General features: G+C 58.5%; 2 protein-coding genes across 10 annotated transcripts in view; one reads left to right on the top strand and one right to left on the bottom strand.

The window, feature by feature from the left end:
* The window catches only part of MPRIP (myosin phosphatase Rho interacting protein), a 57,178-nt gene extending 55,380 nt beyond the window's left edge, over positions 1-1,798 (bottom strand). For 4 of the 9 annotated variants that reach the window (XM_032447633.1, XM_032447632.1, XM_015876574.2 and 1 more), the window contains exon 1: positions 1,329-1,798. In XM_032447633.1, the coding sequence (XP_032303524.1) occupies positions 1,329-1,448 (120 nt within the window). In that variant the 5' untranslated portion in view covers positions 1,449-1,798. The remainder of the gene's footprint in view (positions 1-1,328) is intronic. The other 5 variants (XM_032447634.1, XM_015876575.2, XM_015876580.2 and 2 more) reach the window with 2 other exon arrangements.
* A 4,209-nt stretch (positions 1,799-6,007) lies between these two features.
* On the top strand, positions 6,008-11,474 carry TNFRSF13B (TNF receptor superfamily member 13B). Its single transcript, XM_015877033.2, has 5 exons — positions 6,008-7,881; positions 8,887-9,079; positions 9,485-9,601; positions 9,697-9,945; positions 10,531-11,474. The coding sequence occupies exons 2-5, from the start codon at positions 8,941-8,943 to the stop codon at positions 10,803-10,805; spliced, it is 780 nt and encodes a 259-aa protein (XP_015732519.1). The 5' UTR covers positions 6,008-7,881; positions 8,887-8,940; the 3' UTR covers positions 10,806-11,474.
* The last annotated feature ends 1,456 nt before the right edge of the window (positions 11,475-12,930 follow it).

Here is a 12,930-nt window from a genome sequence, read left to right as displayed (position 1 = left end):
CCACCTTCTGCCCTGTCCATAGTTAATCTGGGGTGCTTTAGGGCAGAGGGCCGTGCCCAGAGGATCCAGGGGGGCTGTGCTGTTTACATCACAGCATGGACTTGGACCCAGCGTGTGGGCGAAGTGGCCCCCGTGGGACCCCCATGTATCCATGGGACTACTGGATCCCCACTGGATCTCCAGGCACACTATGGGAGCAGGGATCAGCCATGGAATACCTGAGCCCCAAATGGGATCCATGGGACCCAGCGCACCCATGGGCTCAGCAGGCACCTACGGGACCCATAACTGCCCATGTTGTTGTTGGGAGCACCAGTGGGGCACCATGCTACACATGGGACCCCTGAAGATCCCACAGAACCCTCTGCTAACTATGGGGCCAACAGAAAGCCATGGGATCTTATGTTACCCATACGACCCTGAGCTACCTATGGGGCCACTCAGTGCCCATGGGATGTTATGCTATCAGTAGGATCCTGGGCTATCCATGAGGACACCAGGTACTCATGGCACCCCATGCTATCTATAGGATCCTGGGCTATCCACAGGGCCTGGAAGCACCTATGGGACTCCATGCTGCCCACAGGAGCTTGAGCTACACCCAGGCTGCCAACAAGCACCCACAGAATATAATCCATAGGATCTTGAGCTACCTATGGGGCTACCAAGCACCTATGGAACCCCATGCTATCCATAGGGTTACCAGGCACCTATGGGCCCCGTACAGCTCCACGAGGCTGCGTGCTACCTATGGGGCTACCAAGCACCTATGGAACCCCATGCTATCCATAGGATCCATGGGGGTTACCAGGCACCTATGGGACCGTACAGCATCCAAAGGGCTGTGTGCTACCTATGGGCTACCAACCACCTATGGAACACTATGCTATCCACAGGCTTACCAGGCACCTATGGGACCATATACTATCCAGAGGGCTGTGTGCTACCTATGGGGCTACCAAGCACCTACGGAACCCCATGCTATCCATAGGATCCATAGCATTACCAGAGGGCTGTGTGCTACCTATGGGCTACCAAGCACCTATGGAACCCCATGCTATCCATAGGGTTACCAGGCACCTATAGGGACCATACAGCATCCAGAGGGCTGTGTGCTACCTATGGGGCTACCCATAGGGCTACCAATCACCCTGGGGACTTCATACGACCCTGAGCTATCTGTGTACCCACCAAACACCTACAGAACCCTCTATGGGGTCACTAAACACCCAAACAACCCCCTGATACCCACAGGTCCCACAGCCCCCACAGTCCCTCGGGGTCAGCAGCAGGGGCCGGTTGCGGGGGGCTTTGGGTTCCGTTCCCACCTGGTTGAGATCCTCGTCGTTGAGCAGGTGCGACTCGCGGGGTTTGAAGCAGTTCTGGCACTTGCTCTTGTTGAAGATGTTGGCCTGGAACTTCCTACACGGGTTGTCCTTGGCGGCCATGGCGAGTCCCGGCCCCGCTCCACGATCCGCTCAGCGCCCCGCGGAGCGGCCGCACCGCCCCACCGCCAACACCGCGCCCATGGCGGGCCAAGGCCTGCACCGAGAGCCGGGAGACAGGGCCCCAATAATAACAACCAACCAAAAAAACAACCCCGAACCGCCACCGAAACCAGCCGGGATGGAAGGGAGGGGAATAAAGGAGGACAATAAATAGAGAAAATAGGGGGTAAAAACAACAAGGAGCACAAGGAGAAACAAAAGAGGGGTGGGAGCGGGGGCACCGAGCGGCGTCAGCGCACGGAGAGACTGAGCGGGGCTGAGGGGAGAGACAGCGGGAACGGGGCGGGGACAATGCGGTGATGGACAGCGGGTCTGACCAATGGAGAAGGAAGGAGATGGTAACAAAAGGCTGTGGCAGCCAATGGGATGCAAGGAGAGGGGAGGGCTCCGCCCCTCCGTCCGGCTGTGGGGGAGGGGCGGTGCTGACAGCTGGGGGGGGCGTGGGGGGGCGTGGGGCCTTGAGCTGTGTGTGTGTGTACGGCCCCACTAACACTGTGTGTGTGTGTACAGCCCAATTAACGCTGTGTGTGTACAGCCCAATTAACGCTGTATGTGCCCCCCCCCCCTTTTGCACCTTCATGCACTGAATCCATCCCCTCCCATACAGATCCAGCCCCCTCCCACCCTGCGTGATCCCCCAGCCCCACTATGGACCCTCCGCACCATGACCCCCCCCCGCCCCCGGCCACATCCCGACCGCCCGGTGCCATAGACCCATCCTGCCCCATTCACCCCAATGATGTCCCCAGCCCCCACCACCTCCAGGACACCCCAATGTGTGTGTTGGGGGCTGGGGGGGGCACAGCCAACGTGTGACAAATTACGGACCAAGGTGCAGCCACCGCCCTGGGGCCCCCAGGAACTGCCCTGTTTGCACAACGCGGGGCGATCCGGAGCGGGGCAGCACGTTAATGGGACCCGGTGGCGATAAGGGACGTGAGCCGGCCCTACAGCAGCTGGGACGGAGCGGGGACACAACGGGGACACGCAGCGCCGATCCCCCCCCCCCAATCCCCAGGCGCTGCCCCGTTGTTTGATGTGGGTCCCGGCCTCGGCACCGTCACCCTGCAATAAGTACAGGGCAGCACCACAGCTCGCTGCGTTATTAACCCGGGGTTTCATCAAAGGCTGCTTTAATCATCGTTCTCCCTCCTGCTCCTGGGGGCCATACACACCGACAGCCCCAGATCCAGCTGCTTTGGGTGCGTTTCTCATCTTTCTCCTCACCCCAGTGTTCCAGAAGCTACACGGCCCTTGGCAAGGAACAGCACCCGCTGTGTCCGCATCCCCGATGCCATCACTGAGTGTGTCCTGACCGACCCCTCGGAGCACACACGGTGCTCTCTAAAAGCTCTTCTGCCCCCAGACCCTCCTCTCATCCCATGATGTCAATGGGGACACGGCACGTCCTACACCCGGTGTGCCCCAGTTGGAGGAGGGAGAAGTAGTGAGTGATGCTCCATAGGGTGGGTTTCAGGCACTGTGGGCATTGTGGGGGGCTGCCGTGTCCCCAAATGCCATGAAGGGGATACCGTCCCTATGGGAGAGCAGGGGCTGTGATCCCCCAGACACCACAGGGCACGGGGTTGGTGTCCCCAGCAGTGCCAGCCTGACTGCTGGTGGCTCAGGGCTGTGAGCTGGCGCCAGGGCTGGCAGCATGTGGGGATGAGGCCGGTGCTGCTGGTGCTGCTGGTGCTGCTGGGGCTGGGGCTGGTGCTGGGGCTGGCTGCAGCTCTCCAAAAATCCCACAGAACGGGACGGGCCTCTCCATGAACCTGTCAGGCTGCATTCAGCTGCACTGCCTCAGCCGTGCGCAGCAAGCAGGGCTGCTGAGAATCCAGCACTTGAGACTTCCCCTACGTGACCCCATCATGGGCACAGCCATGGCATCTGTGCATGCCATGTCCCCACCATCCCCATGTTGGGACACCCAGCTGGGGCACAACAGCCCAGAGCTGCTCTGGAGCAGTTTTCCCAAAGTTGGGCAATTAAAGTAATACAGGAAAATGGAAAGTATTTGTCAGGAGCTGCAGTGGCACAAGGGGAAGGTGCCGCATGAGTCAGCGAGCCCAAGCGGAGCCCCAGCAGCAGGTAAACAAGCAGGAGGTGTTACTCACCAGGTCCTGCTTTGGGATGGGCAGCACAAAACCCTCCTGCTTTGGAAAGGTGCTCGATGGCACCGGGATGCTCAGCACAGAGGAGAGCTGCATCACTGCCTGGAGGTGCCACCAGGAGCATCCAATGTGAGGGCAGCAGTGTGATGGGGATGTGGGGCACGTGGCACAAGGAGCACCCAGAAGAGCTGTTCTCTGCATGCATGACCCGGGGCAGCCCGTCTCCCCACAGTTCCACTCGGCCATCATTACATGGAGCCAGGCGGACGGATGCCCAGGGCACAGGGGAGGGCTCAGTGTGCAAAGCCATGCATGAAACACAGGGAAACTGCTGCTTGGAAATGGGTGTGGGTGAAAACAGCCTCACAGATGGAGCAAAGGCCCCCAGGTGCCTTGAAGCACCCAGCCTTCCCACTGGGAAAGGACCCACATGAACCTCTGGGTGAAACAAAGTGCTCAGCTGCAGCTGCTGCAGCCAGGAGCAGAAAGCAGCATGCACAGAGCTGGAAGGGTCCTGCACAGCCCCTGCTTTGCACACACAGCCCAGGAGCTGGGTTAAACCACATCCCAGCGAGCAGAGATTTCCTCTCATTCAGTGAGTGTGAGTTCATACCCTTCTCTTAAAACTGGGCCAATGGTTAACGACTCTCCCAGCCAGGCTGTGAGGAACCACATCCCACAGCTGCTTCCTGCCTTCACTGGGGAAAATCTGGCTCTTTTGTTCCCCCCAGATTTTGGCTGGGTCCCCAGGCAGAGCAGATCCCCACCACATCCCCTTCATGACCCTTCTGTCCCCATCAGCACCTGAGATGTCCCACACAGAGGCCCCCATCCCACCATGCACAGCCCCTCGGCTGCCCCCAGGTGAGCTCCGGTGACTCCACATCGTGCAGCTTTTACAAAGGGAAACATCACCTGGCCGTCAATGAACCTCACTGCAGACAGTCATTAGGCAGCACGCAATTAGCCCAGAGCCCTGCCAAACCCGGAGCCGCCTCACTTGACAGGAGCTGCCATCCATGAAACCAAACTAACGACCTTCATTATATTTTTAGCTTCTAATTTGGGGCTGACACTGTCCCCAGTTCCCCAGCCCATCATTTGCTGGGCACCGCCAGCAGCTCTACCTGCTCTGTAATTCCCAGGGTGGGCCCTTTTATCCCCTTTACCCATTCGGTTCCCTCTGGCCTCCCTCCAGCCCCATGGAATTTCCCCAGGGTTTTTCAGCATTAAAAATTAACTGCATTAACTTGACATCCTGCAAGCCTGCTCCTGCAAGGGGCAGCCCTCCTCCAGCAACACCCTCAGCCTGGTGTGGGGAACGGCTCTTTGTTGGGGCTGTCAGGATGGGGCCCTCAATGCTGGCTGTGGGACAGGGCAATGGTGGGGATTTGCTCATGAAAATGCTGGTGGTGCTTTGGTTCTGATATGCATCATGGTGCTGCTGTGGCAGCAATAGTACAGGGCACCCTTACCCCAGAGGGAGCCAGGTTTGGAAAGCCAGCCCAATTTTCGCTATCATGGCTCTTCTGCTCCGGGTTTTAGCGAGGCACCTTTGCCCAGCACAGCTGCTGGGTCAGACCCTGCAGCACGGAGACACGGGTGGGCTCCAAGCATCCTTTGGCTGCCACTCGACGGCAGCAGAACGAGGCCGTGCTGCAAAACGAGCTGCACGTGGGCTGCGGAACCTCCCACTTGGGTATGGGTATGGGTACGGGTATGGGTATAGGTATGGTATGGGTATGGGTATGGGTATGGGTATGGGTATGGTATGGGTATGGGTATGGTATGGGTATGGTATGGGTATGGTATGGGTATGGTATGGGTATGGGTATGGGTATGGGTATGGTATGGGTATGGGTATGGGTGTGGATATGGGTATGGGTATGGATATGGGTATGGGTATGGGTACGGGTACGGGTACGGATACGGGTATGGGTATGGTATGGGTATGGGTATGGGTATGGGTACGGGTATGGGTATCGGTATGGTATGGGTATGGGTATGGGTATGGTATGGGTATGGGGGGGGGTCTTTTTTAATGGGGGGGGGTATGGGGTAGGTAATGGGTATGGGTAGTTGGGTATGTATGGGTATGGTATGGTATGGTAATGGTATGGGTATGGGTATGGGTATGTGTATGGGTACGGGTACGGGTATGTGTATGGGTATGGCTATGGCTATGGCTATGGCTATGGCTATGGCTATGGGTACGGGTACGGGTACGGGTATGGGTATGGGTATGGTACGGGTATGGGTATGGGTACGGGTACGGGTACGGGTACGGGTATGGGTATGGTATGGGTATGGGTATGGGTATGGGTATGGGTATGGGTATGGGCTGCGGGGCTGCGGGAGCCGCAGAGCGGAACTAAGCGAATCGCGGCTGCCACCTCCCGGTGCAGCGCATCACTCCGCGCTGCCGCTCCCTCACGTCCCCCCCAGGGCTCCGGGCTGCGGGTGGCGGTGCGGAGCTGCAGGAGCTCGGCAGAAGGAGCTCGGCTGTGGGCTGTTGTGGTCCCGCAGCATCGTGTCTGCAGGGAACCGGGCTGAAAGAAAAGAGCTCGGCACCATCTGTGCGCTCTGCTCGGTTTCGATCCCAATCGTCTCCTCTTCGCCTTCTTGTCTCCCCCTTCTCCCCCCCCCCAGCCTTTTTTTGGATCTCACGGGGTGCACGTGTGCAAGAAATGCCTCGGTCAAGGTCCAGCCCTGAGTGAGCACAGGGAATGCAGGAAGCAGCAAAACTGCCCAGGAAAGCCCAGCTCTGGGTACCGCTGTTTGGCAGCACCATGTGCCACCTCAGAGGCCACAGCGCTGCTCAGAGGTACCCGAGCAGGGAACAAGGTCCCAGTCATAGCATGAGCTGAGGATTTTGAAGCTGAGCTCACAGGGCCTCCCTCTGCTCACTGAGGAGGGACAAAGCACCCCCAAGTGCTTCTCACTTCCCTCTTGAGGGCTCACAGAGTGGAAACTGCAAGAGTCCCACTGCTATTTGCAGAGGCAGGTTTCCCCCACAAATTCCCAAGAGCTGCAGAGCTGCAGCTCCATGTTGGCTCCGTCACACTCACAATGCCAACATTGCTTTTTCCTCTACCACCAGCCCTGCAGGCGGGCAGCCCGTGGAGCACCGAGCTCATGGGCTGAGCCCGTCCTGACATGAGATGCTCCCAGCAGAGCCATCCCCTGTACGTTCTCTGCCATGAGCAATGAGCTCCATCCCACCAACACCAGCCCCACCAGCTCACGGCCCCACTCACACAGGGCAGGAGTTTCTGTGCTGAACGGAAAACCCTTGTTGCTGCCCCACTGATGTTTATGGAAAGTAGCAGGTATTGCTCCTTCCTCCCCCTCCAGCTGCTTCTGCGGAACCATCCCCCGGGCTGAGCTGAGTCACCGCTGTGTGCTGCAGTGCTGGGAGAGACTGACACAAATCAACACTCCACCAATAGAAAGAGGGGGAAAGAGCGGCTGTCCAGCCTGGTTTGCTTACTCTAAAGAGACCTAATGGAGTGTGGGGATACCCCCGGGTGTGGGCATCGCTCCTCCCCGCTGTGCCATCCTTCCTGCTCCCATCGCTGCTCCTTTCCTCTGCAAAACCTGGGAAAGCAACAACACGGTGCCAGCTGGACCAGCTCAGGGTGCTCGTTTTGCTCAGCAGAAGAACTTTAGAATCACAGAACATCCCGAGTCAGAGGGGACCCATATGGATTGTGGAGTTCAACCCCTCCTCCACGCAGCACCACTCAAACCCAGACCTGACGTCTGAGGGCAGTGCCCTGATGCCTCCTGAGCTCCAGCAGTGTGGGGCTGAGCCCACTGCCATGGGAGCTGCTCTATGCCCACCAACCTCTGGCACAGAGCTCCCCCCTTTATCCCCCACCCAGCCCTCCCCTGACACATCTCTGTGCCATTCCCTTGGATGGAAGAGCTCCCATGGAGATGGGCGATGCCAGGGACACAGAGCTGCACGGCCCATGGGACCTCTCCCTGCTGCGAGCACCAAGACATCTCCATCGTGTGCCTGGTGACGGTGCCTCCCTCCCATCCCTGAGCCCCCTGCAGATCAAGGAGCCAATACACTGCGCTGTGTGAGTGGCCAATTTGCATCGAAGGGATAAGGGGAAGCCCCAGGAAACACATGGCCCAGGCATTAATCAAATCGACCTCTAATTATAAACCTGCAGAGTAGCACACGGGGCTGGAGCTGGCAGCACGATGGCAGCAGCCAGGAGACAATAAGCACTGCAGGAGAGCTGAGTGTGAGTTACTGTGTGGGGCTGCTCGGGGTACGGGGCTGCGGGGCTGGGGGCTGCATCTGCAGGGGCTGGAAGGGAGCGGAGAGCACCGTGGGGCTGTGGGGATGGTTGGTGCTGCTGGAGTGGGTACGTGATGCTGTGGATGGAGGCTGGGTGCTGGGCTTTGGGTGGGTGCAGGGGATGCATGGCCTGGCTTTGCAGGACAGCGCTCAGCTCACCTCCATCCAGCTCCTGGGGGGTAAAAAGTCCTTAAAGTGCATTAGAGGAGAGAGCAGGCCTGAGCCAGGCTGTGCTGCAGGCATTGCTGTCAGCCGGCTCCATAGAAAGCAATTAGGTTCATAGCAATGTGAATGGAACAACTGGGACTACAGGGGCTGTATCGCACTGCAGAGACACAGACCTCTCCCGGAGCATGGGGCCATTTCTGTACTGAAGTCAAACCGTGTCTCCATGAAGGCAGCAGCCCCAGCCGAGGTACTGCACGGATTTCAGCGCCACGTGTCAGTGCCTCAAACATTTCAGCTCCCCATATCCTGGGCAGCCGACCCACAGGAAACAGCTGCGGCTCCGCACTGGGATGCGGGCACCCACATCAGCAAACGGCTGCTAAGAATGAAACCCTTACAGCGACAGCATCCTTTAAATATCAGCTGTCCGGGGCTGCTCAGGGCTCCCACCAAAGCCCCCCATCAGCATCACACCCCTTTGCTCACCCCAGCCCTGAGCTCAGCCACAGAGCAGGGAACAGCAGAAGAGCTCCCACTCTCGGGGCCCCCCATGTGCTGCTGAGAGCTGCCCCGAGGGACGCAGCTCCTTCTGCTGCTTAGGAAAATGAGACACATCAGAAGCGGGTTTCGATATGATGCTGACACACCAAAGTGAGATGTCAGAAATGACACAGGGCGGTAGGAGCAGCCCCGGGGGCCGCAGAGGAATTCAGAAGGTTCTAGACTTACAAACAGATCCAGCTGCTGGTACTGATGGCGCTGCGCGTGTCCCCCTGCACAGGTCCCAGCGTTGGGCGCACCAACCCCACACACGGTTCCCTCCCCTCCCAAAGCCATGGATGGGACGTGCCTGGGAAGAGCCGCCATGAACAACTGCACCAACCAGCAGTACTGGGACAGCCTCCTCTGCCTCTGCATCCCCTGCACCCTCATGTGCAGGAGCTCGGCCGAGCGGAGGTGCAAGGCGCTGTGCGGTGAGTGGGGCACCAAAATGCAACCCCAAAGCGCAGGGAAACACAGCAGTGGGGCTGTGGCAGCAGCTGGGTGCAGTGCAGCACGGAGTTGTTCGTGTCATCATGTGTTGGAGAGCTGGGAAGAGTGGAACCCCATGAGGTTCAACAAGGGCGAGTGTGGAGCCCTGTAAGCTGGGGAGGGATAACTGCACACATTGGTACAGGTTGGGGCTGAGCTGCTGGGAAGGGCCCTGCAAAGAGCTGAGTGTCTTCGTGGCCAGCAGGGTGACCAACAGCCAACTCCAGAGCTGGAGGCACAACGCCCCCAAACTCTGCCTACAGACCCACATGTGTGACCCCATCCCTCCCCAGTGGGCCATGGATGTGCTCAGAGCGAGCTCTGCTCCTCTCCTTCCCTTCCTGCAGAGTCTGCGGTCTGTAACAGGAGAGCTGGCTTCTACTATGACGAGCTGGTGAAGAAGTGCATCAACTGCAGCACAGTGTGTGGGCAGCACCCCAAGCAATGCGATGCCGCGTGTGGAGGTAAGATGGGGGATGAGGGGTGGGAGAGGTGTGAGTTTATGTTGATGCCCTCCGCTCTGTGCCCGTCTGCCCTCTGCTCTCTGCCTGCCCTGCAGGATCTCTGCTCTCCAGTCACTCCCCACCAGCCGCCCTGGTTTCAGCATCACCTCCCGCGGCTGCACTGGAGCAGAAGGTTTGTGTGGAGCAGGAGCCGTGGCTGGTGGTGTACCTGCTGCTGGGGCTCTGCCTCTGCGCCCTCGTCTGCTCCCTGGTGCTGGGCTGGACACACTTGCGGAGGAAGGGGGAGGTGGGCTCCTGCCAGGCCAGCACCGGGACCTGCCACTGCCGGGAGGACCCTGCCAAGGGTGAGTGAAGGGGGCAATGGGAGGGATGGGCAGCGGGGGGTGGCTGTCACCTGAAAGCAGAGCCTTCCTAGGGAGGGAACAGACCCAGCAATGGGTCACACGGCCTGGGAAGGAGCAGGACCTCGAGGATGTTGTGGCATTCAGCCTTTGCTTTTAAGGGCAGCCGAGAGGTGAAAAGGGATTTACCGCCTGCTTTTCAATACCCTGCGCTCAACCTTGATTGTCAGAGCTCAGATGAACAGAGCAGAGCCCTTTGCCAGTCCATGCAGCGCTGTGTGGCCCCCGAGCCAGCAGCCCCTGTGTGTTGTACAGCACTGCTGCATCAGCACATGGCGCAACAGGAGCACTTAGGGCAAAAACAACCCACGTGTAACGTTATCAGTGTTACAGCTGCTTTAGTCCTACACCTGCAGCTCCCCTGCTCGAGGCTCCTTCCCATTTACCCCTCTGCCCTTGGGGCAGCAGGACACATGTGGGTGATGCGTTTCAAGCACAGCAGCAGCGCATGTAATTACACAGTGCATTCCAGCACTGCCTCCTTGCAGGCTGTGGTGCAGCCCTGCGCTGTGTTTCTCGTCTCTGCAGATCACCTGGTGGAAGCTGGCAGTGTCGGTGAAGGATCCACGGGCAGCAAAGCCCCAGAGCCGGTGGAAACCTGCGGCTTCTGCTTCCCCGGCCACGGCTCCGCTGTGCAGGAGAGCAAACCGTGCCACAGCCCATCCTGCCACGCAGGGGAACGAGCTGCTGCCCCTCACGCTGGGATATGCAGCATGGGCAGCGCGGGGGCGATCCCCAGTAACAACGATGGCCACTTCAAAATCATCTGCTCCCCTTCACAAGAGAAGACGCCCACGGTGTGACTGCGGGAGCTCCTGCACCGGGCTGCAAAGGAGGGCTGCTCCCCAAGCACAGCTGATCACCCTCTGCCTCCAGCACCCAGGATGGATGGGCTGAGCACAGCCTCTGCTCGAGGGCTGCAGGCACAGACTGTTCTTTTCCACTCACCCAAACTCTCCGTTAGCAGCGGCTCCATCCTCCTGCTCAACCTCTGCAGGCACCTCCGTGTGCGCTGCTGGTTGGGGCTGACATCCCACAGGGGCTCCTCATCACAGCTCCTCCATCAGCATCGCTTGGCCTCTGCAGAGGGAACTGATGCAGCTTCACACACAGGAGCAGGGGAACTGTGCTGGGCACCGGCATCACTGCTGCAATGGGGCTCTGCTGTGCAAAACCATCCCGGGCTGAGAAGCCTCTGAAACACTTTGAGTTCTGCTGTGCTGCTGACAGAGCCGGGAATGATGATGCTTGAAAGCTGCTATGGAAAAACTGGGGGTTCAGTGCGTGGAACTTTAAGTTCTCACTAATGGAGAGTGCAGGGCTTCTGCTTGGCGTGGAATCACTCCCAAGAGGAGATTCAAGGCCTTGAGTTTGTTTCTCAGACCAGAGCTCAAGACTTGAAATAATACATGGGAGTGTCATCAGATGTGTGAATTGGGGATAGGAAAATAAACTGCTGGAGGAACCACGAGCAGATGCAGTCCTTCAGATGCAGTCCTTCCCCACCCTGCCATGCATTGCTTTCCTGCTGTCCCACCACCAAGGCAGGCAGCACCGGGCTGAGCACTGCACACACACAGCACCAGGGCCATGGGGAGCCCCTCAGAGCTGTAAGGAGCAGCAGGAGGCTGGAGGTGCAGTGACATCCCGTGCTTTATCTCATGGCTGGTGAGCAGGGCAAAGCTTTGAGGCCATCTCTGGGAACCAACACGGTGCTTCTCAGTCTCCTCTTTGAGGGTGGGATGAGCTCTGTGTGGTGCTGCATTTACAGCCCCAAACCCACCTCAGCCTCCCAGCAAGCCCTGCAGCCTCTGCTCTCGCTCAGCCTCAGCTCTGCCTCTACTCTTAACCATCCTCAATTCTTCCCTGGTTACCACCTCCCCCTCCCAGTCCTTCAGCCTTTTCTGCTCAAACTGAGCCATCTGTGCCCCAGAAAACAGGCAACGCACACACCCACAGCCAGGTCCTTCCTTCCAGCCCTGATAAGCTGGAGGGGAACATTCCTCACCATCAGACGTGGCCTCCCCACCTGGAAATATAAATAGAGTTATCAGCAAAGGTAACAGGGAGAAACTTGGTCAAATCCACAGTAAGAACATACAGAGGTTCCTACACAGAGCAGTTGGATGCTGGAGAACTGGGAGAAATCAATGGATCGCCATCACATTGGCAGCATCCCTCCATGGGCACTGTGAAGTGGGGCCAGCAGTCAAACACTGGCACCAAGTGGGAATTGCAGGCACAGACTCTGAGCCAGAGCATAACGTGGGGGTTGAAGGAGCTCCTCACATCGCTGCTTTTGCTCTGGGTTTCATTAGGTACCACCAGCACGAAGAGCTGCCCCTCTAGTAGCTGAGCAATGAGAAAGCATCCCAGTATTTGAGGCAAAGGCTGTTCAGGAGAGCCATAAGGATGGGTTGTGCTGCTTGTACAGCAGCGGCTGTTCTTCCATTTTGAACACTGCTTCCCCAGCAACCTGTGCTGATTTACTGCTGGAAGCAGGAGGGCACAATGCAAGGAGGGACTGGGGGAGAGGGAAGAGCATTTAACACAGAGCTGCTATTCTGAAACCAAAACAGAGCCCTGAAACCTCTCTCACTCCACATCTCCCACTGAAAGCCACCTGTGCTGGTGCAGGGCTTTCAGCAGCTGAGAGGTGGGGGGAGAGGGGAGTGGGGGCGATGGAAACCAGGCTGATTTCAATAGCTGGCCTTGTCCCTCCCTGCGCAGTCTGGTTCTAAAGGGGAAAGGAGAGATGCCCCTTGAGCCCCAGCACAACAGACTGAGCAGCGGTGATGCACAGCCGCGCGGTGGCACTGCTCCTCCGGCAGCGGGAGCAGGCGGGGATGCGGCTGCAGCCATGGGAATAATGAAGGGCTGCTCCTCGGCTCCCTCTGCAAGATCGCTGCATTATTAAAAGGCGGCAGA

This window comes from Coturnix japonica, chromosome 14 (genome assembly GCF_001577835.2).
Source record: "Coturnix japonica isolate 7356 chromosome 14, Coturnix japonica 2.1, whole genome shotgun sequence".
NCBI classification, from domain to species: domain Eukaryota; kingdom Metazoa; phylum Chordata; class Aves; order Galliformes; family Phasianidae; genus Coturnix; species Coturnix japonica.
The sequence above is the reverse complement of the archived record's forward strand: the minus strand, read 5'-3'. Positions and strand labels throughout refer to the sequence as shown.